Source organism: Gobius niger (assembly GCF_951799975.1).
Source record: "Gobius niger genome assembly, chromosome: 10".
NCBI lineage: Eukaryota > Metazoa > Chordata > Actinopteri > Gobiiformes > Gobiidae > Gobius > Gobius niger.
The window spans coordinates 28428882-28449985 of NC_136861.1; the positions used below are offsets into that span (position 1 = coordinate 28428882).

Consider the following 21104-nt stretch of genomic DNA (forward strand, 5'->3'; position numbering starts at 1 on the left):
ACTCACTACTGCCACCTTAGGTCATACATGTAACTGCACCTTCTATATTAAGCTTGTGCATGACGGCAATTCAGACCTTAAGTAACACAGTGCAGGATTTTAGAGGCAGTTGTGGTGAACAGGTCTGGGCTCATTCTACACATTGTTGGAACATGTAGGGGGAGGAAAAGACTTAATTTAAAATGTTTAAACTCTGTATAGTCCCTTTAAAGCAGTCCGAAAGAATTCACCGGTCGAGCTCGTAGTAGAATAATTTATTGCAGAATTCATTTGTCTTCCATAATTACAGTCAAAAGCATTTACAGAGCATACAAACACACACACACACACACACACACACACACACACGCACGCACTCTACAATCAAGGACTATCGCTGCACGCTTGCCATGGTCTGGCCAGAACTTACGGCGGCAAGCCTGCGCAGCGCACCAGTGATCACTACGACCATTCAGCCGCTATTTACAGAAGCCGTATGGAAATACCGAGAGAAAAAACTCCATAAAGAGAGTATTGCTCTGAAATTCTTATTTATAAAGTGGATGACTGTACAGTGTAACAAACGACCCACTGATCATCGTTTAAGACTTAAGCTGTACAATATAATGGCACAGGAAGGGTTTGGAGAGCAATAGCCGTGAAGGTAACGGTCACTGAAGAAAAAAATCCAACTAAAAGAGTGTCGTTCTGTGCTTTGTTTCATGTAGGATGAACTCCAACGGATAAGAGCGCCCAGCATTTTGGAAAAGTTAACTTGTGTTACATTCACCTGTCATGTCAGGGAGCACTAGAATAAGCCGTTGCAGAAGTAAAGCTTCATCATCGATAGTGAGAGAACTCGCCGACATGTGCACTGTTCTCCAAAAACTGCAGAGTCACAGTTCAGAGAAACTGCATTTCCAGAAGGCCTTGACTTCTCGTTTCGATGTCAGGCTTTTTTTTTTTTCTTTTTTTGGTACAATCTGTATTTGAATGCTTCCAGGAACCTCACTAATGTTCAGAAAGTGAGCGCGGAGGAGCACTCACTGACTGTACATTCACGGGCTATTGTCCTCGTGTGTGATGGACAGTGTTAGAAAAGCAGCAGCCGTGACCTTAGAGGAGTACATTGTTGTCGATTCCCTCTGTAGAAAACTAGCGCGTTCACTTAAATATGCATCTTTTTTCTCAATTATGTATAATAAAACACAGCTTTTAGTTACAATATTGCACTTTTTTTTATATTGTACAATACTTTTCAGCCCTAGTTTACACCTCTTTTTGTTGTTAAAATGCTAACTACAATTACCCACATTTCCTTGATCTGAATCTTAAGGGAACTGGCTATGTTTAACTAAGATTGGGTGTGATGTCGGTTCTGACAAAAGGACGTACGCAAAAGAATCCATTGCGTTAGAGGAGAGAATGAGCTTGTAAGGCGGACTCTTAAAGCACAATGAGTCGAAACGTTGCTGGTTGTGTTCACATCTGAGAACATGGAAACCCCAAATGTGCTCGAGCGGGTCTTCCTCTGTCTTTGTGTTACCTCTTCAGCGTTCGCTCTCTCACAACGGTCGCCCCGTGTGACCGTAGACTCGATACGTCGCTTTGCTTTAATCCAGTTCAGGGGAGTCTGGTCCGTCATATTCGTCTTCCGCCGCTTCGTCAGTCGTCGTCTCCGTTGTTGGGATGTCCTCTTTGACCGTCTCCTCCTCCTCCTCCTCCTCCGTGATGGTGTCCTGGCCTGGCTTCGGGGGGTGGCTGGTGCAGGGGTGCAGGTGAGGCGGGTCAGCGGGGGGCAAGAGTGTGAGCGACTCCACACTCAGGCTGTCGGTGCTGCTGTCTGTGAGGAGGGAGATGGTGGGCTGGGCGGCCGGGGTCAGGCTGGGGGCCAGTACGGGACAGTGAGCGGTGGCAGGCTCCTCTGCGGTCGGACAGGCCGGGGGAGTGTGCTCCTGTAGCATGCCGTCATCTGCAAAACACACACGAGTGACGCAGGGGCATGGTGTAAATGTGCGCTCCGTGTCAAAGCTCAGTGTTTGGATTTGAAGAAAATTATAACTTTTTATGTTAAAAATGTTCTGGATTCATTTGTGCATCTGTCCCATGAACAATTAGAAATCACCAGGTTTGTATTGATTGATCAAACGTCAAAATCATGATATTTTTTTCATTTCGCCCCACCATAATCTGCATCAAAGTATAAAATATGATAAACAGCAGAAGTATCAGTATTGCCTCTACAGCAGGAGACTCTAAAGCTACAGTTGAGTTTCAGCAAAGGAAGCTACGCCTCATACAGACTGTCAATCACTCAAGAACAACACAGCATTGTTCATGCAGCACTAGCTTAACTGCTCCATGTGGGCATTACCTGCTGGGCTCTGAGCAGACACAGTGCTGGCAGTGACAGAATCACAGCGGCCTGTGCTTCCACTGCCGCTGGAGGGGGTCGAGGGGGAGGACAGGGGGGACGGGCTGTGCTGGGACACGCAGTGTGCCACTGCGAACCCTGAATAAGAGAACGCAGCATCAGCATCACAACTGACATCTGCTGTGGTCAAATACATCCTTATTAGTAGTTGTGATCTAATCTTTAAGTTTGTTAACTCGATAAGGCACTTCTGTCGAAACTCAGACACTTCCTCCTCATTTTAAGGTCAGACAGTTTCCAGAGAATACAAAATGTCAAAAAGTCTCACCAGTCTGCATTATCTTACTTTCCTGTGTCTGTAATCATGTCGTACCAATGCTGAATTTCTATCTTAATTCCACAAACCTTTTCCCAGTGAAAGGCGTACATGAACATGCTGCTGCAACAATCAAGTCACCTGGTACTTTGTCCACAGAGCCGAACATGGATCTGCTAGCCGTGGGGTCGTTGGGGGCTCGTCTTGACTGCTCATAGAAGCGGAACGGTAGGCCACTTGGTGATGCATTCACAGTTTGGCCAAAACCCAACACCTCTGTGGCGCTCGGCTGCACGGGGAGATCTAGGAGCGCTGCATAATGTACACCCACATTATGAGTCAGACACCACCACGACTGCAGAAAAAACAACAAAAGGTTTCTGTTCTCACCTGCGATCCTTTGCATTTTCATGCGCCGAGCCTGGATGCGCCCTTTGGCCAGTCTCTGTTTGGCTATTATGCAGCGGATGTGGTCAGCAAATATAAAGTTGGCCTGAAGAATTGGCAAGGGCTTTGCGTGTGGGTTAGCGCTCGGTTTATGGATCACTATGTTTAGAGCTCTGCTGTCGTCCTCCACACCAGACACTTGCATGTCCTGTTAAAGAGGGTAAAGGATTCGGTAACGCTTTATATTAAGGTGTGCTCATTAAGTACAAATATGGTACTAATGAGAATTAATAATGTGCTTGTAAAGTATTGACACACTGCTTATATACGTTTATCTGTCAACATACTAATACTTACTAATCGGCTTATTCAAAGCCAACCCTATACCTAACCCTGACCTAAAATGATTACTAATGCTTATTAATATTTAATGAGTGCACCTTTATCTAAAGCAATACCAAAGATTCTTGTAACGATAACAAATCTGTCACTGTAGCATAGAACAGAACAAAGCAGTGATAATAGAATGGAAACAAACACAAAGGTTATTTTCTCACTTGCAGAAGGCCTGCGAATTTGACCACACCCCATCCAAGGCGCTTGGTGTCCGGTTCTACCAGACTCATTTGATAGATGTCCACAGCCAGGAACCTCTGGGCCTGGATGCCATCTTTACTGACAACCATGCAGGCGATAAGGTCACTGTTGTCTAAAACACAGCAGCAACACACAATGTATTTGACCGTTATAAAACAACAGTAAAAATTAGAATCAAACACGGACAGTCCATTCTAAAGGAAACCCTTCATGGACACAGAATACATGCAAATACATAACTTGTCTGCATCTGTTCCATGAAAATGCTATCTCAGACAGATGTGTGATTTTCTGAGAACACACTGATATAATGAGTTCTGAGTACACGACTACAGGGAGGAAACTACCGGTTCTTCATTAATCTGGAGGAAGATGAGTATGTGTCTAGAACTGTTTGAGTCACTGCCTGTTTCTTACTGAGATCTAGGACGTCATCGGTCTTTATAAGGTCCTCTGGTCTCGTCAGAGGGAGCTGTGTCTCTGGTTCGCCTTGAAGCTGAAGTGACAATGACCTCAGCATGAAGAACACCCGGATTGCCTGAGTAAAGATAGACAGGATGTGTTCAGGATATGTGGCTGTGCTGATTCCTGGTCACACTGCGGAGCTCACTCGTCTCGTTTTCTCCACATCACCGCAGGGCAGCCTCTTCACAAAGTCGATGCCGGTCAGAGGGGTGCCGGTCGGGGGCAGCAGGATCGAGGCGTCCATCATGAGATACTCCACATTTAGGGGTTTACTCTGCAGCAGCAACAGCAGGAACAGATCATTATCCAGCAATTGAAACTGGCAGGGTATTAAAGTGAAGCCGACTGACCGTCATGCTCCTGTACTCGTCTTCAAACATGTCCAGAAAGATTTCCTCACCCTGAGACAAAGACGGCAAACACATCAAGCAAAGGCATAAAACCTTTTTCAACAAATGGTGTTTTTTAATACACTCACCTTGTAAAAAGTACGCAATAAGTGCAGACTCTCCTCTCTAGCGCCCTGCAAATGTTCAGCAACAGATAAAACATTAAAACCCTGTTTAAATCCATGTACGTTGGGTTAAGGAAAAGCCCAAATTAGATTAGGAAAGAATTTAAGACATGATAGAATACTAAATCATGTTTTAGATTATCCATTACTATGAAAATCCTCCAAACAAGGATCAAATTAAAGTTAAAAACAAGAACAGAAAAGTAGTCTGTGTGTGCAGTACCTCGAGGCACGCAAGATGAACGTCTTTTATTATACAGTTGTTGCCAGAAAGCACAGACTGCTTTAATAAAAGGCAGCTAAGCTCCAGAGTTGCAAGGCGCACTCTGCCATCTAGAAACACAGGGCACAGCACACTCCTGTTTAGTAGAGGTTACAATAGAAGGAATACTGTTGAAAAACACTTGTGTCTGTTACCTGGCTGAGCCGAATGGCTCATGATTCGGATGAGTCTCTCCACCAGCACCACGCTGTAGGAGCTCCTCTGCTGCTCCGGCACCGGCAGCTGCAACCGCTCCAGCACATCTCGGTTTATGCCTTCACAAACAGCAGAAGGTTGACAAGAGAGTTAAATAGTAATTTTTTGCAAGAGATGGCCTTAAAGGAGCTATATCAGATTTTTTTTGGAATGAAATTAGTTTTGTCTTTCTTTAGTATATTGTAAACTCAGACATTTGTAGGGAAAACTCTCTAGAGCTAAAGAAGAAGAAGAAGAGAAAGATGTTTATTTATATAGTGCCTTTCACCGACATAGTCACAAAGTGCTTTACTACATTAGACAATTGTAAATTCAGTCCATACTCGGTGGTGTTCAGTTTCCCCCGGGGTGAAACTGACAGAAACGCTGTCGCGACTGCACACATCTGCCATCGGTCCCTCTGACCACCACCATGCATTCACACACCCACAAAAATCAGGTATAGGGCCTTTAAGAATAGGCAAAGATAAACTTAAGCCACACTTTATTTTTAGTATCTAGTATTTTAAGAAGTCCATGTATTTTATTGGCAAAAAATACAGACACAAAAAATAAGTATCTTTACTACAGGCTTGCCTATCCTCAGATCTGACCTGTGGCTCCCAGCAAAGCTTAGCAACCAAACTACAGGTAGCCATTCGCCAGGTTTTAAAGGTTTTAAAGGGAGAGTTTTATGCTATTTAACTTGACTTTTTCGAGCTTTTTACCATGTTACAATGTTGTTGTCTCGCCAAAAACACACCTAAAAACGTGTTTCGGGCCACTAGCGCCTCTTTGAGTAATCTTAGAATCTTCACCAGTGTATTCTTAGCATTAGTATAGTGTATTCTTAGCAGCGCAGCTACAGCTCCTGACAAGCTCCTCCTGCAGGTCCTACCTATCCAGGAAATGCTTTCCTCACCTCTTGTGATATAGATGTATTTGAGATCATCACCAAATACCAACAAAAAGCATAATACCCCTATTTAAAGGTGAACTATGCAACTTTTTATTAAAAAAAAAAAGTATATATTAGTGCGTATTTGACCTTTCAGTGACCCAGCGGCTGTATGGGTGGTTAGCTTAGTGCCTTTACTTTCCATCCCGGTGGCTCCCATGATGCTTCGGCAACAGGTCTTTTTAGTATTTCTGGTAGGTGTCTGCAATGCAATGTATATGTAACCATGGAGACGGTTCAATCAGCAGTGAATACTTAAAAAAAAATGCATCCTGGAGCGTCCTACAGGCCATCGGGATGGTAAATAAAGGCGTTGTGCTAACCAACGCCTTTAATTTACTTTCAGTGACGTATTTGCGTCACTGAAAGGTCAAATATGTATTAATATCAACTATCGTTTATTGATAGCAAGGTCCTCAATCTGAGCATTAGAGTATTACGACACTATAGTTGGTCTTGTAACATGTAACCTGGAATGTTCCGCAGTATGGCTTTAAGCGAGGCATGGAGTTATCTCCTAACCTTTGCTGTGGGAGATGGCAAAGAGCAGGCAGAGGACAAACAGGGCTTGGTAGTCGTCACTGGTGCATTCAAGGGCAGTGTAAACCATGTCTAAAAATGGCCTTCGAAAAACACAAACATCACAATTACTCAAAGGCTTGGGTCATTTTTAAAAGGCGCCTACAGGGACTTTCTTACCTGTGTGTGTACATGCACGTGGCTGCGGCCGTCTTCTCCTCATCAGTAATGTTCTGTTCAGTGAGCTCCAACATTTTCGATTTATCCATGACCACCATCTCGATCTCTGCGCACGACAAAGCAGCACTTTTGTTGCTTTACGTCGAAATGAAACAAACACAGCTGACAGACGCACACTGCACACATGGAGCTGATAGGGCTCATCACCAATGGAGATGTTTTATGAAAAGATTCCTTCCCGACACGTTTTCAGAAAGATCAAATCGGCAGACGGAGTTCTATGCTTTTTTTTTTTTTGGGACGTTCACACGGTTGAGTGAATCCAAGAAGGAACCGTTTCATAATCGGTGATTTCAACTAACACACATGCACACGGAGCCAGAGTGAGAGACACACGGAGAGGTGAGGAGCACAGGTGGAATGGTACTGACACCCTGTGACCAGATAAAAAGGTTAAAGGTCAAAGGTTATAAAGTGGGGGTATTAGGCTTTTTCTGGTATTACATGATTTGGAACATCTTGCTCACTGACTTGCCTTTAAAGCAGCAAGTCTTTCAAATTCTGTTATTCCAATTTTTTACGATGCCAGCACATTAACAGCACTTGGTTTTCTACACAGACACCTGAACAAAACTTTTTTCAATACTCGAATATTTGTCCATAGGCATTAAAACTTGGTATATCTTAAAAAAAAAAGAAAAGGGGGTATTTTTAACGTTTCCCAGCCATATTGAAATACCCCCCTCCCCTCGTCACCAAAAGAAAAATTGTTACTGTTGGACATTGCTGGTAGTTTTAGAAGAAGCTGCCACGTGTTGTTTTGTAGTAGCGAAGCTCCGGTGGATATTTTTGCCTCTTGTTGCTCTGTGGTAGAGGAGTGAGCTGTGCTATAGATTCATAACCAGCGCTTCATGTGTACGTGAGGCTGTGGGAGGGGCTATAGATTAACTGGGAGGCTTTGAACTAATAAACCGAGGCTGGCGTAACCGCACTTTAGTGTTTAAAGATTACTCAAAACATCTGTTAATGTTTCAAAATACAATATAGCAACATTACAACCTATGAGCTCTAAAGGTTTTAGCATAATACCCCCCCTTTAAAGGCAGGCTAGGGACTTTTGCTTCATCATTTAAAATTTACAGTAAGTAAATAGTGGTATGATTTAGTGACATTTAGTCCAATTAGTGGGTTTAAAAAAACAAATAAATCTGATGCCACTTTTTTATGCATATTAGTGCCAAAATTACTTGTAAAAAAACTCTTTAGAAGAAAAGGGCTGCCGTCAATGCACACTCAGGATGGTGGGGTTGGATCGATGAGAATATAAAACGACACACAGAGTCCAGTACGGTGTCCTGTGAGGCACACACACACTCACCTTCGGCTGTCTCCCCACTGGCTCTGCTGCCCTTAGAGCTCCCACCTGCCACTCCCTCTGTACCTTTGCCCTTCTCTCTCTCCGCTCGGCCCTCGTCCCAGCCGTCCTCCGCCTCACCCCCTCCTAACCCCGCGCGCTCCTCCTCCTCGTCCTCGCCCAGGTTCTTGTAGTTGGGTCTCTTCTGGGTCCTCTTGCGCCCGCGGTGACGGGACATTTCCAGGGAGCGCTCCAGGGACTCCAGGGGCTTGGCGAAACGCCGCATTCCACCTGCATTGGCCTGGGGGGGGAATGAAGGTACGGAATCAAATGTTATGGAAGAAGTAAACACCTGTAGAGATTTATAAACCAAAACAATGGCAAGTCTGGATTGTCAGGAAAAGGCCATTCAAAAGTGTGGGGGGCCTTCAGAAGGAGTGGACTGAGGCTGGAGTCAGAGCATCAAGAGCCGCCACACACAGACGGATCCTGGACATGGGCTTCAAATGTCATTTCCTCTTGTTGAAGCATCCTAGTCTTCCATAACATTTCAGCAGTACCACAGGCTGATCCGCATTAATGCAGTAAATCAAGTAACAGGGGCACAAACCAAGCACTAAGTACACATGCATGATTATACTTTTCAGGGGGCCGACATTTCTCTGTTTAAATTCAGTTTTTTTATTGATTTCATGTAATATTCTAATCTTCTGAGATTTGTTTTTTTTTTACAAGCTGTAAGCCATAATTTTCAAAATTAAAACACATAAAGGCTTGATGACATATGTCACTTGGCATGTCATGAGTCTCCATCATATATGTGTTTCACATTTTAAGTTGTATTACAGAAATAAATGACATTTTTCACAATATTCTAATTCTCCGAGTTCCACCTGTATTTCAGAACATGTTTGTAAAGGACTAAACTACAGTGCTAGCATGCGTGGTATGACTGAACATAACCAGCCCCTCATGGAAAACTAATGTTGTGCTAAATTGAAAAGATTTTGTTCTGCCTAAATAATAATTTTGATGCACTCTGTATTTGCTTTTCTTTTGTACAGAGACCCGACAACCTCGCATGAATAAATGTGACATGCATGCGCGCAGACTTGATCTGTGTTACACGTAAAGGCTTGAGGCTCACAGAAAAAAAACACTTGAGACTCACAGAAATAAACCACACAGCTGCATGTGCTCGCACGCTGCACCTGACGATGTTCTGGTAAACCGCTCACACTCAGTGCCAATGATGAGAAACTAATAGAGGTCAACACTCACACATCTGCATGCATAAAAAAAAAAAAGATAAGAAAGTTTGATTTCCCATATGCAAATGCGTTACAGTAGGTACTGTATCAAACTGGTGCAGTGGTGCCCTGACACCAAAGAGAAACTGCGATAGAAAAAAAGAAAAGATCTCTTCCAGGAAAAGATCTGGGTTAGGTGAGCCTTCTCTGTCTGTCAGGGTACCGTCATGTGACCTCATTTCCTGCCACATCAAGCACAGACAGGAAGTGCCATCAACCACCTGTACCGAAACAGGCCGTACCCCACATACGTCCCGTATATATATACACATCAACTATAAACTCTGTGGGGGCACGTTTGACTCATGTCGCAAGAAACAGAAAAGGATCTTAACTATTTTTAAACAAATTATACAAACTGACATAACACAAGGTGACATACACACTGTGAGTGTGCACAGCATAAATGCAGAGTTAGCACTATTTTTTTTTTTGGTAACAGTACTTAATCTTGAAAGAATATATTTTGTTAGTACCTGTGCAGCATTTTTTTGAGTTGTGTTGTGCTGGAACTGGTGAGTAAACTTCTATAATCCTGTCTCAAGACCCAGCAGGCACTACAACTTTTCTGCACTAGTAACACATAACCCCCTCTCTGCGGTCCTCAAGTGGCCACCCCACCTTAGGTAGTACCCCGTTTAGCCTCCCCACAGAAAACTGCCACAAATTGGCTTGTCTTTTTCCGTACCTCTTCCTAAGTTTTAAAAGTCCTCGGCTCCATAAAAGGGACTGACTATGGAGTCCCTCAATGGCTAGTTTTCTCCCCAATACTCCACAAACAAGTTGGAGACTGAACCGGTAAAATGAAAGGCAAAAAGGTCAAAATGTTTGTGGGGGGCTCTCAGTTGTTTCCAAATTATACAGCAAAGGCAAATCAAACTTTTTGCCACTTGAATTATCTGAAAACAAAAACAGTTCAAAGAGGCGCCCCCATTGTCCCAGCAAAAGTCTGAGGGAAATGCTGAAATGTAAAACATGTATTATGGTGAAAGAGTGGTCTGTCTCGTACTCTTGTTGTGGTTGACCGAAATTATGCATGCACTACTCCTCCACGTCATGTTCAGTGAAGAGGTGGGACGCTTCTTACAAAAGCCACAAATCAAGCACGCGCAAAAGCACAGAGAGCACACAGGGAAGCACACGGGTTCTGAGAAACGCATGACACCACGTGGCTCGGCGACGGTCAGCCCTCAGAGGAGAGGGCCTTGAGATCAAAGAATACTGCGACATAAGAGAGAAGGCTTTATGAGGGGGAGGGAAAGTCTCAAATGAAAAGTGAGGGGGAGTGATGGGGGGAGAGGGGGAAGGTTTGGGGAATCAGAAAGAGGCTGTGGCTGATCGAGAATCACAGTCTGTGAGAGCTTTTGTTCACTTTGATGTGTGTGTGTTTGACTTAAGGGAGGCCAATGTACAATAAATAGAAATATACCAGCCCACACCCCCATATTGTTTGATCTCAATTTCCAAATAGATCTTAGTTTTTCTCCCTAGAAAACAAATGACATGGCTTTTTGACCTGTAATGCATCAATAAAATTATTTTCACTTTCATTTACCACAAAAACGATTTCATTTCAACCCTCCAAAGTTTGAACCTCACTCCAAAACCACATTCTGCTAGAGCCAGACACTAAGAACTAACATTTTGGCTGATCAGCTTTAGTGCTTTGCCTGTTGATTTGGCAGAAATGGCGCTCACATGTTTGTTTTGATACATACCGAACATGCATTTCTCTGACTGGTTAATCTGCCGGTCAATTGCGGCCATACATTTTGGTACAACACTATATATAATGAGCAATATATCGTCTATAGATAATATGGAAATTGCTGCTTGGAAAAAATGCAAATTTACAATCGAGTTTATCTCCAATGTTAAAGGAATAGGCCACCGTTTTTACATACTGAGATATGTTCTTACCTCAGCTTTGACGAGTTCTTTAGGACCTGTCTGGTCTTCACCCGTGCCTTCAGTCACGTAAACACAGCGCAGACGGCGTTAGCATTAAAGCCTCTCGTCTCTCCTCTATAGCTCCAAAACAGGTCAAGATAGAAGCTACCAAGCTCTTCCACGTTTTCCCGTAATAATACCAGGAGTAGTTCGAAATCCGCGCAGTAATCTTCACTTTACTGCGCAGTAATCTTCACTTTACTGCGCAGTAATCTTCACTTTACTGTGCGGATGCCAAACTACTCCTGGTATTATTACGCCTTACAATATAGTTCCCCCTTTTATTCGCTTAGAAAATCCACATTGTTTAATTTTGTGTAATTATACTTTGTAGTGGAACACTTCACGCAACCATATTTAAATAGGGAAAAACGTGGAAGAGCTTGGTAGCTTCTATCTTGACCTGTTTTGGAGCTATAGTGGAGAGAGGGAGAGGCTAAATGCTAACGCCGTCTGCGCTGTGTTTACGTGACTGAAGGCACAGGGGAAGACCAGACAGGTCCTATAGAACTCGTCAAAGCTAAGGTAAGAACATATCTCAGTATGTAAAAACAGTGGCCAATTCCTTTAAGAAATGGGGGGGGAAAATGAATACAAATATAAAACATCTGCATCATAAGTTGTTTTTGGGCCCTGTCATTCAAAAGTGTCGGGGCGTCCTACCATAAACTTGTGTGCACTCTGGATGTCTGTCGTTTGGGTGAAGACAGACAGGTCCCCGTTGAGGATCACGTCGGCTAAAGAATTGACGAGCGGCTTGTAGTGGATGATCAAAAACACCTGAAATGCACAAATGACAACGTTACAAATCGCACTATCGCCAAAAACGGACAATTTTACCAACGCTAATGACACAATAAAATGTGCTCACTTGGGACAGCAGGTAGAGAGACACTTGAGGATTGATTTTTCGCTCTTCGGACTACAAAGACAAAAGGTTCATTGCACATTAGGGATTTGCCCTGTTGAAATGATTAAACCTCAGTGACAAAAAAAAAAAAAGAGTCGGGGCAGGGCCGTACTATTTCGGGGTTGATCAGCGAGTAGACGTAGAGGGGCAGGAAGAGGCGGTTGAGCAGGTGGTCGGTGAGGACGTCGTTGAGGAACTCGCAGTTGATGATGAGGATGTCGTTCAGGTAGTGCAGGTGGTCCAAGTGCTCGGCCACCAGGTCACTCAGCTTCCCGCGGTTTTTATGCCTGCGGGACGGGTGGACGCAGAAGAACGTGGTGTTATGAGTTCAGATGGAGGGTAGAGGCTTATGTACACTATGGGCACTTCATACATCGAGCAGAGGGACAGTAGTTTCACACAGGAGATGCAACACTGCCCTCTAGAGGACATAGTTTACTAAAGGTGGAACTCACTCTTCATCCGTCTGTACGCATTTGTCCAGCTCAATCACATGGCTCCCGATAAACCAGACCAGGTTGCTGAAGTAGGGAACAGCCGTCTTATCCCGGATGTAGTGGAGCATGTGCTGGTTGTCCACTGCAGTAAATAAGATGTTAGATGTGAGTGAACTGCTGCATAAAACACGACTGCTCTGTAATTTTGAAACCTATGTTCAGCTTAACACATTTATAAAACAACTTGTTCTCATTATTGTAAAGGTGTAAATAGTGTGTAATTGTAGGGACTTCATGCATAATAGACAAGGGGAGACACTGCAGGCAAAACTCCTTTTCAGCTGGAAACAGAAAAATACCTCATCTTCACAATAACGTGTTTAAATATTGCACTGATTCAGTGTTTCACGATTGATTCATTTTAGAAATTGTCAAGGGCTATTTTCTCAAAATGCATTTTTCCTCACATTTGTGGGACAATATCTCCATGCAAGTCGCTCCTACAGACATCAAATTCTTCAGCCTTGGATTGAACAATATTTTTTAAGAGGGACTTTGAAAATATCCAACTACTAGCCTGATTTATTTAGTTTTGAAAAATAAAAAAAAAGAGCAAAATTCCAATTGTTACAGCTTATTTTAAAACTAAACAAGAGATTGAAAATCCTCTCTGAAATTTTTTTTGTAACTAATAAGTCAATGAAATAAAAAACATACTTTTAAACCTGGCATAATCCATAGTTCAGATTTCCTCTCCGAAAAACTTTTTTCTCAGATTTATGCCAGTAATCTACTAGCCTGCCTATCGCCAGACAAAATATCACAAGTTATATTATTATTATTATTATATAATTAATTTTCTCGTAGGAGAGGTGTGGTTTACCGTTTATTGGGCGCTACGAATGTCTATCATATGCGTCTGTACGGAGCCATAGCCAATCGTACCAAATGTATCCAATGACGTATGACGTACCCGCTGTAAACTTTTGAACTAAACTATTTAGAACTCGGTTTAAAGCTTGATCCAAAGATGGAGTTGCTGCTGTCATGTTGGATCTATACATAAATTCTTTTTTTCTTTTTTTTTTCCGTAACCAAACTACAAGCTTCCGTATGTTGAATAGTGCATCAACGTCTTGCCGTCCCTCCTCGTTTTGTGATTGGTCCCAAATCCATGCGAAGATTTCGGCCATGGTCCTCAGATTGCTGTGCAGTTCAAAATGATTCGAGCGCACACAGCAGCATGGTTATTCCCAGGCTAGTAATCTACAGCAAAAGTTACAAGTTGATATCCCTAAATTCAAAAAGTTCCCCTATTCACCTGCAGTGTCCCGCCTTAAGCAGGAACTAATAAACAAATGATTACATTAAACCATGAACTTTAACCACTGTACAAAACCAAAATGATAACAGAGGCAGGACGTCACTTCACAATGTCTCATTTACAAGGTCAACATAAAACATGAACGAACAGCCAAGTGAATTAAACATAATAAAATAAAGGAAATAAACCAGCGTTTGAGATCTGGAAATCATATTTTTTCAGCTCGGTGTGTGAAAAGGAAGATACGAGAGCTCTTTCAAAGCAATTCAATCACAAAACCCATATCACCAAAACAAAATTGTGTATTTGGCTGAAGATACAAATGTGGTAAAAACTGCCATGCACATGCAAAAAACTAAGCAAAAACACAAAACAAAAACACATTGTGATTATGTAAACACTTGACAGAAAGAAAAAAAGCAGGGCCGGATGCATGCAACTGTGTGAGCTCCAAAATGAAAAGGTGTAATGGAGTGCACCATACTGCAGTTAAAGAATCCAAAAATACAGGACATGCTCGGCCTACCCGGAGCCCCGACCAAAAGGACTGAATGAATGGATCAACCAACTTACATGAGACTGCAGTTAGGGCAGATGGGGCACGCAGAGGAGACAGGAGTGAGGGAAACAGACACAGGGTTAATGTGAGTCACGGGTGCTGTGGGACAGTGACATCGCACAAACTACAAACCATGACACACACGGGTCAGTCACATCCTGGAATATAGTCATCCAGCCTGTCATTGTTTGCAGCGAATTTCTCAAGGAATGAACAGGAAGCTCCACTCAATGTAATGAGTCAATGCAGAGGTCTACACAATTGGAGCTAATAGTTTGTGGCATTTCTTTATAGATGTTTACGCCGTTGTAGTTTTGAGTCATGGTCAACGTTTCTGAGGCTGAAATTGTAAACTACATTATTGATATTGAATTGCATATAACGACAACTATAGACAATGCGAGTAGCACAATTCTTTACATGTGCTTTACATTTGGAAGAACTGACAATAAAGCGAACTGAAAATTATGTTTTTTTCTTACCAGATACCTGAAAAAAATGTGTGTTTATTACAGCGAAAAAATGTATTTTTCTTATCTGTTTACATACATGATACAAAGACTTTATGTCAGAAGTGTAAGACTGTTCAGAGCCAGAGTTAAAGCTGCATTATGCAACTTTTTATCCGGAAAAAAAAGTTGATATCTGTGAGTGTTTGACCTTGTAGTGACCAAGCGGCTGTATGAGTGGTCAGCATGGCGCCTTTACTTTCAATCACGGTGCTCTCTACAACGCTCCAAGATCAGTTGTTTTGTTACTTTTCTGGTGAGAGGGCCCGTCAGCAGTGAAAACCTTCCAAACAATTGGTCCTGGAGCGTCCTAGAGACCACTGTGACTGAAAGTAAGAGTGCTGGCCACTCATACAGCCCTAGAGTCGCTCACTACATGGTCAAATACTCATAAATATCAACTTTCTATTCCCACATAAAAAGTTGCATAATGCAGCTTTAAGACACCGGCGTCTTAACTCTAAAAACAGCGAATGCCGCATGCAGAAAAAAGGTGTGGAGAAAGAGTGACTGCATGTTCAATCAATGTTCTGCACAAAAGACATGCATGAGCTGCAGAGGAAAGCCAAATGCACCAACTTTAAAATGTACCTTTCCGCAGTTATTCAAATCTAAAGAATCTGACAAATACATAACAGGGCTCCCTTTACTGCAGAGACAAGGCTAAAGAGTTATACCAAAGGAGTAGAAACCAGTTAAGTACAAGCTGTTGTTTAGCCCTGGTGTCATGCTCAGGTACTACAGTAACAGCAGCACATTTTCTACAGTTTTGGCTTTACCCAAATCTAAAAGCTTCTTGAAAAAAGGGTAAAAAAAGTGACAAAAAAGCAATAAAAAGTGACAAAGAAGTTACAAAAAACGTGTGACAAAACACACCAAAACAGAAAAGCAATGAAAAAAGTAAAAAAAAAGCAACTACAATATGAGGAAAAAGATCAAACAAAAGAGCAACATGAAAGTAGCAAAAATGTGTGACGAAAATGCAACAAAATGGCAAAAATGGCAAAAAAGAGCAAGAGAAAAATGACAAAAAGCGGTGGATATGTGACAAATATGTGAAAAAAACCCAAAACAAAATAGCAAAGAAAAAAAAAAGTCAAAAAAGTGACTGTAACATGACAAAAAAAGATCAATTTAGATGAGTTTTGTAGGTCTTAGCTTTCAAATGAGGCGAAACACTGGCCTATAGGCTGTGACCTTATGGATTTGGGTAAAGCTTGAGAGAAAATGCACTTAGTTAAGGCGTTGGTTAAGAGGTTAATACACAGAAAGCTTCCCTGGTCCCGGTGGAACCTGTGTTTGCCCAGTGTGGAGTTGCTCACTCACCTTTGTAAACATTAAGCGTGATGGTCCGGACGGCGATGCGCACCATGCTTTCGGGGTGGTTGAAAAACTTGATGGCCTCCGTGTACAGGGCAAAGTCATTCGTGTGCTGTGGAGGCGACACAGACATGGCAATGATCTAGACGCACTATTCTATATTACGAGAAATTACTCCGCAGCCGTACCTCATTGTAGAAGAAGTGCACCGTGTGGTTGTTAAGCTTGAGCGAGAGCGTCTTGAGAAAGGAAATATAGTAGGCCATAATCTCCTCATCCGAAAAGTCGAACTTGTGGACGATGATGGAGTTCACGTGATTGTTTGACAAGAGGTAATCTAAAAGGGAAACAAATGAGTCATTGTTTAATTTGATAATTGTTTGGCATTGCTTTCAGCACAGAAGCCAATAGAAAGAAAACATATGCAGCAATAATTATAATGCCAATATTTGCACTTACACAAAGACGTCTCATGGCTTATGTTCTCAAACAGAATGTTGAGAGTCTGAAGGAGCTGCACACACACGTAACGGCCAGACTTTTGCCGAAGAATGTTTAGGAAGAAAGCAAACATGTTCTTCTCCAGGAAGAAGCTTGGAACAGAGAACAAACAGCATGTTTTATAATAGAAACCAACATTATATAGCATTTTTTAGTAAATACAATATTACAACATATTCATAAATAACTGTAATAGCGTTGATGTCGCCTAATACACTTGATCACACATGACACGTAAAGCCAGTAGCTCAACAAACAAACAGAGCACAATGAAACGGTGCTCGACACAGGCTGGGACCTACTCAAACACAGAGCTGTCATTCTGGTCGCCCCAGATGAGATTCTCCGTAATGGAACGGATCGTCTCCACCAGCAGGTTTCTGTTGTGGTCCGTCACTGTGGTGTTTTTGGTCAGGACATGGTACAAATACCTAAAAAGAAAAGAGTAGTCAGGAAATAAACAACGATGTAAATATTACTTTATGGAGAGTCATAGAATCCCAGGGGAATCTCTCAATTTGGTCACCTCTGGCAAACTTAAAAAACGGAGTAACTCATACAAAAAAAAATAAAAACCGGGATTGTTTTCCAGGGAATTGTATCAATAGCGAAACAAAACTCATCCAAGTATTGACATTTCAAATTCAGTTTTTTTACCCCCACTCTGATGAAGCACATTTTCTCCAGTTCAGCTTTACCCAAATCTAAAGCTTCGTACAGCCTGTAAGCGAGTGTAACACCTCATTTGAAAGGCAAGACCTACAAAACTGATCAAAGATTTTTCATCGTTGCATTTCCATGTGTTGTTTCTGCGTTGTTGTCACTTTTTTTCATATTTTTGTTGCTTTTTCATCTTCATTTACTTCTCATTTTCATCACTATTGAGACACTTTTTTCAAGGAGATCGTTTTTTGTAATGCCCAGATTCCTGGATCATAACTGGAGAAAATGTGCTACTTTAAGGTGGGGGTTAAGAGCTTTATTAATTTTTTCCAATCAAGGAACCGCTTCAGGACATGAGGCCCAAGATATGGATGTAAACAACTTGGGACCCCAAGTATAAAGTTATTAGTGCTTGTATTAATTTCAAGGGAGGTGTTCCAGGCATGTCCTAGTGGGACAAGGCCTCGTGGAAGACCCAGGACACGCTGGTGGGACTATGTCTCCGAGCTGGCCTGGTGTCGTCTTGGGGTCCCCCCAGAACAGCTGGAGGAGGTGTGCGTGTGGATCGGGAAGTCTGGGCATCTCTGCTGAGACTGCTGCCCCCACGACCCGGCCCCGGATAAAGCAGAAGAAATGGATTTATTTATTTCAGTTGTTTTTGTTATTTGAAGTGATTTGCTTTGATATCTAGCTTGAAATTGTTATACATTTCAGAATACACGATTTTCCCCCCATTTTAAATTATATCTTGAAATGATTTCCTACAAAAATGTATAAAAGGCTGTGATATTTTACTTAAACACTGTTGTTCTAAGTAAAATCAACTGACTCAGTTCCACCATGAACTCAACAGAGAACTGTGGGAAACATACTGCAAAACAAAGGTCTTACTTCGCTACTTGAATTGACTGCACTTTATCTATTCCCATCCCACTATCCCAGCTCAACACCCGAGCTTTGATCAGGAGGAGGCGTGTGCTAGTGGCTCGTCTTTAAATGGACATTTAACCGTAGCTCGCTGGTGTACACACGCATGGTCGGGCCACAAAACAACAACATAAACAAAAAGAACAACACGTGGAATCATGATCTCTCTCTTTCGAACACGTTATTTGTAAATGCGGTTTATAATGAGGCTGTCTCAAGATGCTACCGCTAGCTTATCCGGTAGCTACTCACTTCAACTGGTCCAAGGAGTGGACGTTTTTAACCTTCCCCTGCCCAACCCAGCTCCTCGACCGACCGAACATGGTAGGCGTAAGGTGGGACCTGCTGCTCCAAGCGTGTTATTTTACCGATCTTGATCTCGGATTTAGTCCATTGCACACAATTTGCCTTGTCCGCAGATAGCCATTTTAGCAAACAAGAAGGTGAGAGGCGGTGACTGCGGCTCTCCTGGGTCATTGCGTAACTGTCCGTGTGGTTGGGCTACTGGGACTTGGTGTCTTCCCCCCCGTGTAAACAGGCGTAAACGATGCTTTAAAAACTACAAGCGTACTTCCGGTAAGCGTAATGACGCCTTTAACATGCGACGAGGATGTTGTTTGATTGACGCGTGACTGGACCAATGCATAAACAGAAACTATTGTAGTCAGCAAAGTGTCAAATTTCGGGGTTTTTGTCAGCGCTGTTTTGCCACGGACAGCTCCCAAAAAACTGAAAGCAGTTTTGTGACACAGTCCTCGATGTTAATTATGTTTACCACAGGTTTTCATTTTCGGTACGAGAATGCATGCACATATTTAACTTTTGACTTTCGTGTCCATTTCTGCCCGTGCTGAAAGCTACTGTTTTTAGCATTGAAGCTAGCTGGCATGGTGTGAATTATCCTAGCGTAAGACACGGGCAAACATTTTCGCAGTCTTCTAAAATTACGTGTTTATACTCTGGCGGTGATATTTCGAATTTGACTCATATTTAAAGCCAAAGTGAAGAGTATACGCTCCACCTCACACTGCCTTTGACTCTTGCAGGTCAACCCGAGGCCGAGCCGATATGGACTCTTTTCGGTCACCACAAGCTATGCTCTAGTTTGCTTTTCGGCCCATGTAAACACTAGACCCAGTCGTCTGGATTTCTATGACACACCCAATTTATGCCCAGCTGGATTCGGTGGAATCGCACTTGGAAGACCTCCCATATATGTTTTATCTGGGCCTGTTCTTTGTGAACGTCCTGATCCTCTATTATGCCTTCCTGATGGAGTACATTGTCCTGAATGTCGGGATAGTGTTTTTGCCCGAGGACATGGACCAGGCGCTGGTGGACCTCGGAGTCCTTTCCGACCCGGCCTCTATGCCATATGATACGGACACAGAGCTGGATGTGTTTGAGGGATACCTGGAGTAACGTGACTTTTAAAAAATATATGTATTCTGATACAAGATGGGACAGCAAGAAGACTGGGTCAGTGGGCACAGCTGGTATGTGCACCACACCTCGACAGATTTGAAGGAGTAAGTGAAAACTGTAATTCAAAAATGTATTGCGTAGCAAAAATGACATTCATTGACATTGTTTCTCTTCCAAAGAGGTTGTCCCAGCTCATTAAAAGGTAACCAGAGAGGACGTGCTGCCAGCCACTGTGCAGCTGTCACTCAGGAAGAACATGGAGAAATTGCTAAGCCATTTGTCTGGTACAAGTACTCACTTGAATAGTTAAATTCTCAGGCCTGGCATTACACATCACTTCAAAGACTAACTTCAAAGACACTGTGTTGGAACTTGGAAAGGCAAATAGAACGTTGCCTAAATCATGATTGCCGTATCTGCAGTGTGTGAGTGTTCTGCAAAATATTTTTTGACTCCGCTGTTAAGAAAAATACAATTAAAAACAGTATTTAATTTCTATCACGAATGCAAAAGTGCAAACTGCCCTGCTTCCTGCAAGGAATATGTTGATGCTAAAATATTTTCTCACAGAAGCAACACTGACCATGAAACTATTCAAGGGCATCGATAGAATCCTTTGTTCACTTGGCTAACACATTTTTGTGCCAATACAAAGAGTTATTTGTGTATTAACAGCATGGCTGTTTGCCATGGAACTGTCAAATATATACTTTTATAGCAATTCTGTTCTTTGCCATTTTATTTAAGGTGTTTAAATGTCATTATTAAAACACCTTTAATGATGTAACGGGACAGAAAAATATTTGGACTGTTTTGACCTCTAAGGAAGCAGTCCTCAAAAGACGACAATGTTGCACGTTTCCCTAGTAATTTATCATTTCACTGACTTGGCAATATGCACATGTTTGAGAGAAATCAAGAAGGTTCTCTTTGAGTGTCCTCAAATCAACACTACGCTAATACACAATGAATGTAGTAAAAGAAAAATATGTTGAAAAGGTTTATTAACAAAGGTTTGTAGTAAATTGTTTCAAATGTCAGGTTATACTTTGTTTTACACTACCCTTGATACATTGTGCATGCCACATTTACTACTATGTAATGTGCTGTGTAACAAGGTGGAATAACTTTTACCTATGGGTTACATACACAATGGAATAATATTTGTT

General features: G+C 42.3%; 2 protein-coding genes across 5 annotated transcripts; one reads left to right on the forward strand and one right to left on the reverse strand.

Moving 5' to 3' along the window:
• Positions 1 to 244: 244 nt before the first annotated feature.
• Positions 245 to 18983, reverse strand: clec16a (C-type lectin domain containing 16A). 3 transcript variants are annotated; one of them, XM_079563866.1, is made up of 23 exons: positions 18763 to 18983; positions 17223 to 17351; positions 16879 to 17012; positions 16608 to 16756; positions 16426 to 16531; positions 12726 to 12849; positions 12383 to 12557; positions 12232 to 12282; positions 12024 to 12140; positions 8188 to 8401; positions 6747 to 6852; positions 6570 to 6670; positions 5050 to 5169; positions 4856 to 4965; positions 4597 to 4641; positions 4469 to 4519; positions 4264 to 4392; positions 4071 to 4191; positions 3614 to 3765; positions 3060 to 3264; positions 2811 to 2981; positions 2354 to 2491; positions 245 to 1951 (listed from the first exon to the last, which is right to left on the reverse strand). In XM_079563866.1, the coding sequence occupies exons 1-23, from the start codon at positions 18831 to 18833 to the stop codon at positions 1593 to 1595; spliced, it is 3078 nt and encodes a 1025-aa protein (XP_079419992.1). In that variant the 5' UTR covers positions 18834 to 18983; the 3' UTR covers positions 245 to 1592. The 3 variants fall into 3 exon arrangements, with proteins under 3 accessions (XP_079419992.1, XP_079419991.1, XP_079419993.1); XM_079563865.1 differs by having other exon boundaries at positions 8125 to 8401; XM_079563867.1 differs by lacking the exon at positions 2354 to 2491 and having other exon boundaries at positions 8125 to 8401.
• Positions 18984 to 19167: 184 nt separating this feature from the next.
• Positions 19168 to 21089, forward strand: dexi (Dexi homolog (mouse)). 2 transcript variants are annotated; one of them, XR_013793319.1, is made up of 3 exons: positions 19168 to 19303; positions 19557 to 20039; positions 20115 to 21089. XR_013793319.1 is itself a non-coding variant. In XM_079565022.1 (2 exons), exon 2 carries the CDS (start codon positions 19663 to 19665, stop codon positions 19930 to 19932), a length of 270 nt encoding a protein of 89 aa, XP_079421148.1. In that variant the 5' UTR covers positions 19168 to 19303; positions 19557 to 19662; the 3' UTR covers positions 19933 to 21089. The 2 variants fall into 2 exon arrangements, 1 of the variants encoding a protein (XP_079421148.1); XM_079565022.1 differs by having other exon boundaries at positions 19557 to 21089.
• Positions 21090 to 21104: the final 15 nt, after the last annotated feature.

Excerpts from the sequence above, each read along its gene's own strand:
- clec16a (XM_079563865.1), bottom strand. The coding sequence starts at position 18,833 with ATGTTCGGTCGGTCGAGGAGCTGGGTTGGGCAGGGGAAGGTTAAAAAC. Across the intron at positions 12,850-16,425 it reads CACGCTTAATGTTTACAAAG|TGGACAACCAGCACATGCTC; the intron begins GTGAGTGAGCAA and ends TATTTACTGCAG. Across the intron at positions 8,402-12,023 it reads AGAGTGCACACAAGTTTATG|GCCAATGCAGGTGGAATGCG; the intron begins GTAGGACGCCCC and ends TTCCCCCCCCAG.
- dexi (XM_079565022.1), top strand. The coding sequence starts at position 19,663 with ATGACACACCCAATTTATGCCCAGCTGGATTCGGTGGAATCGCACTTG.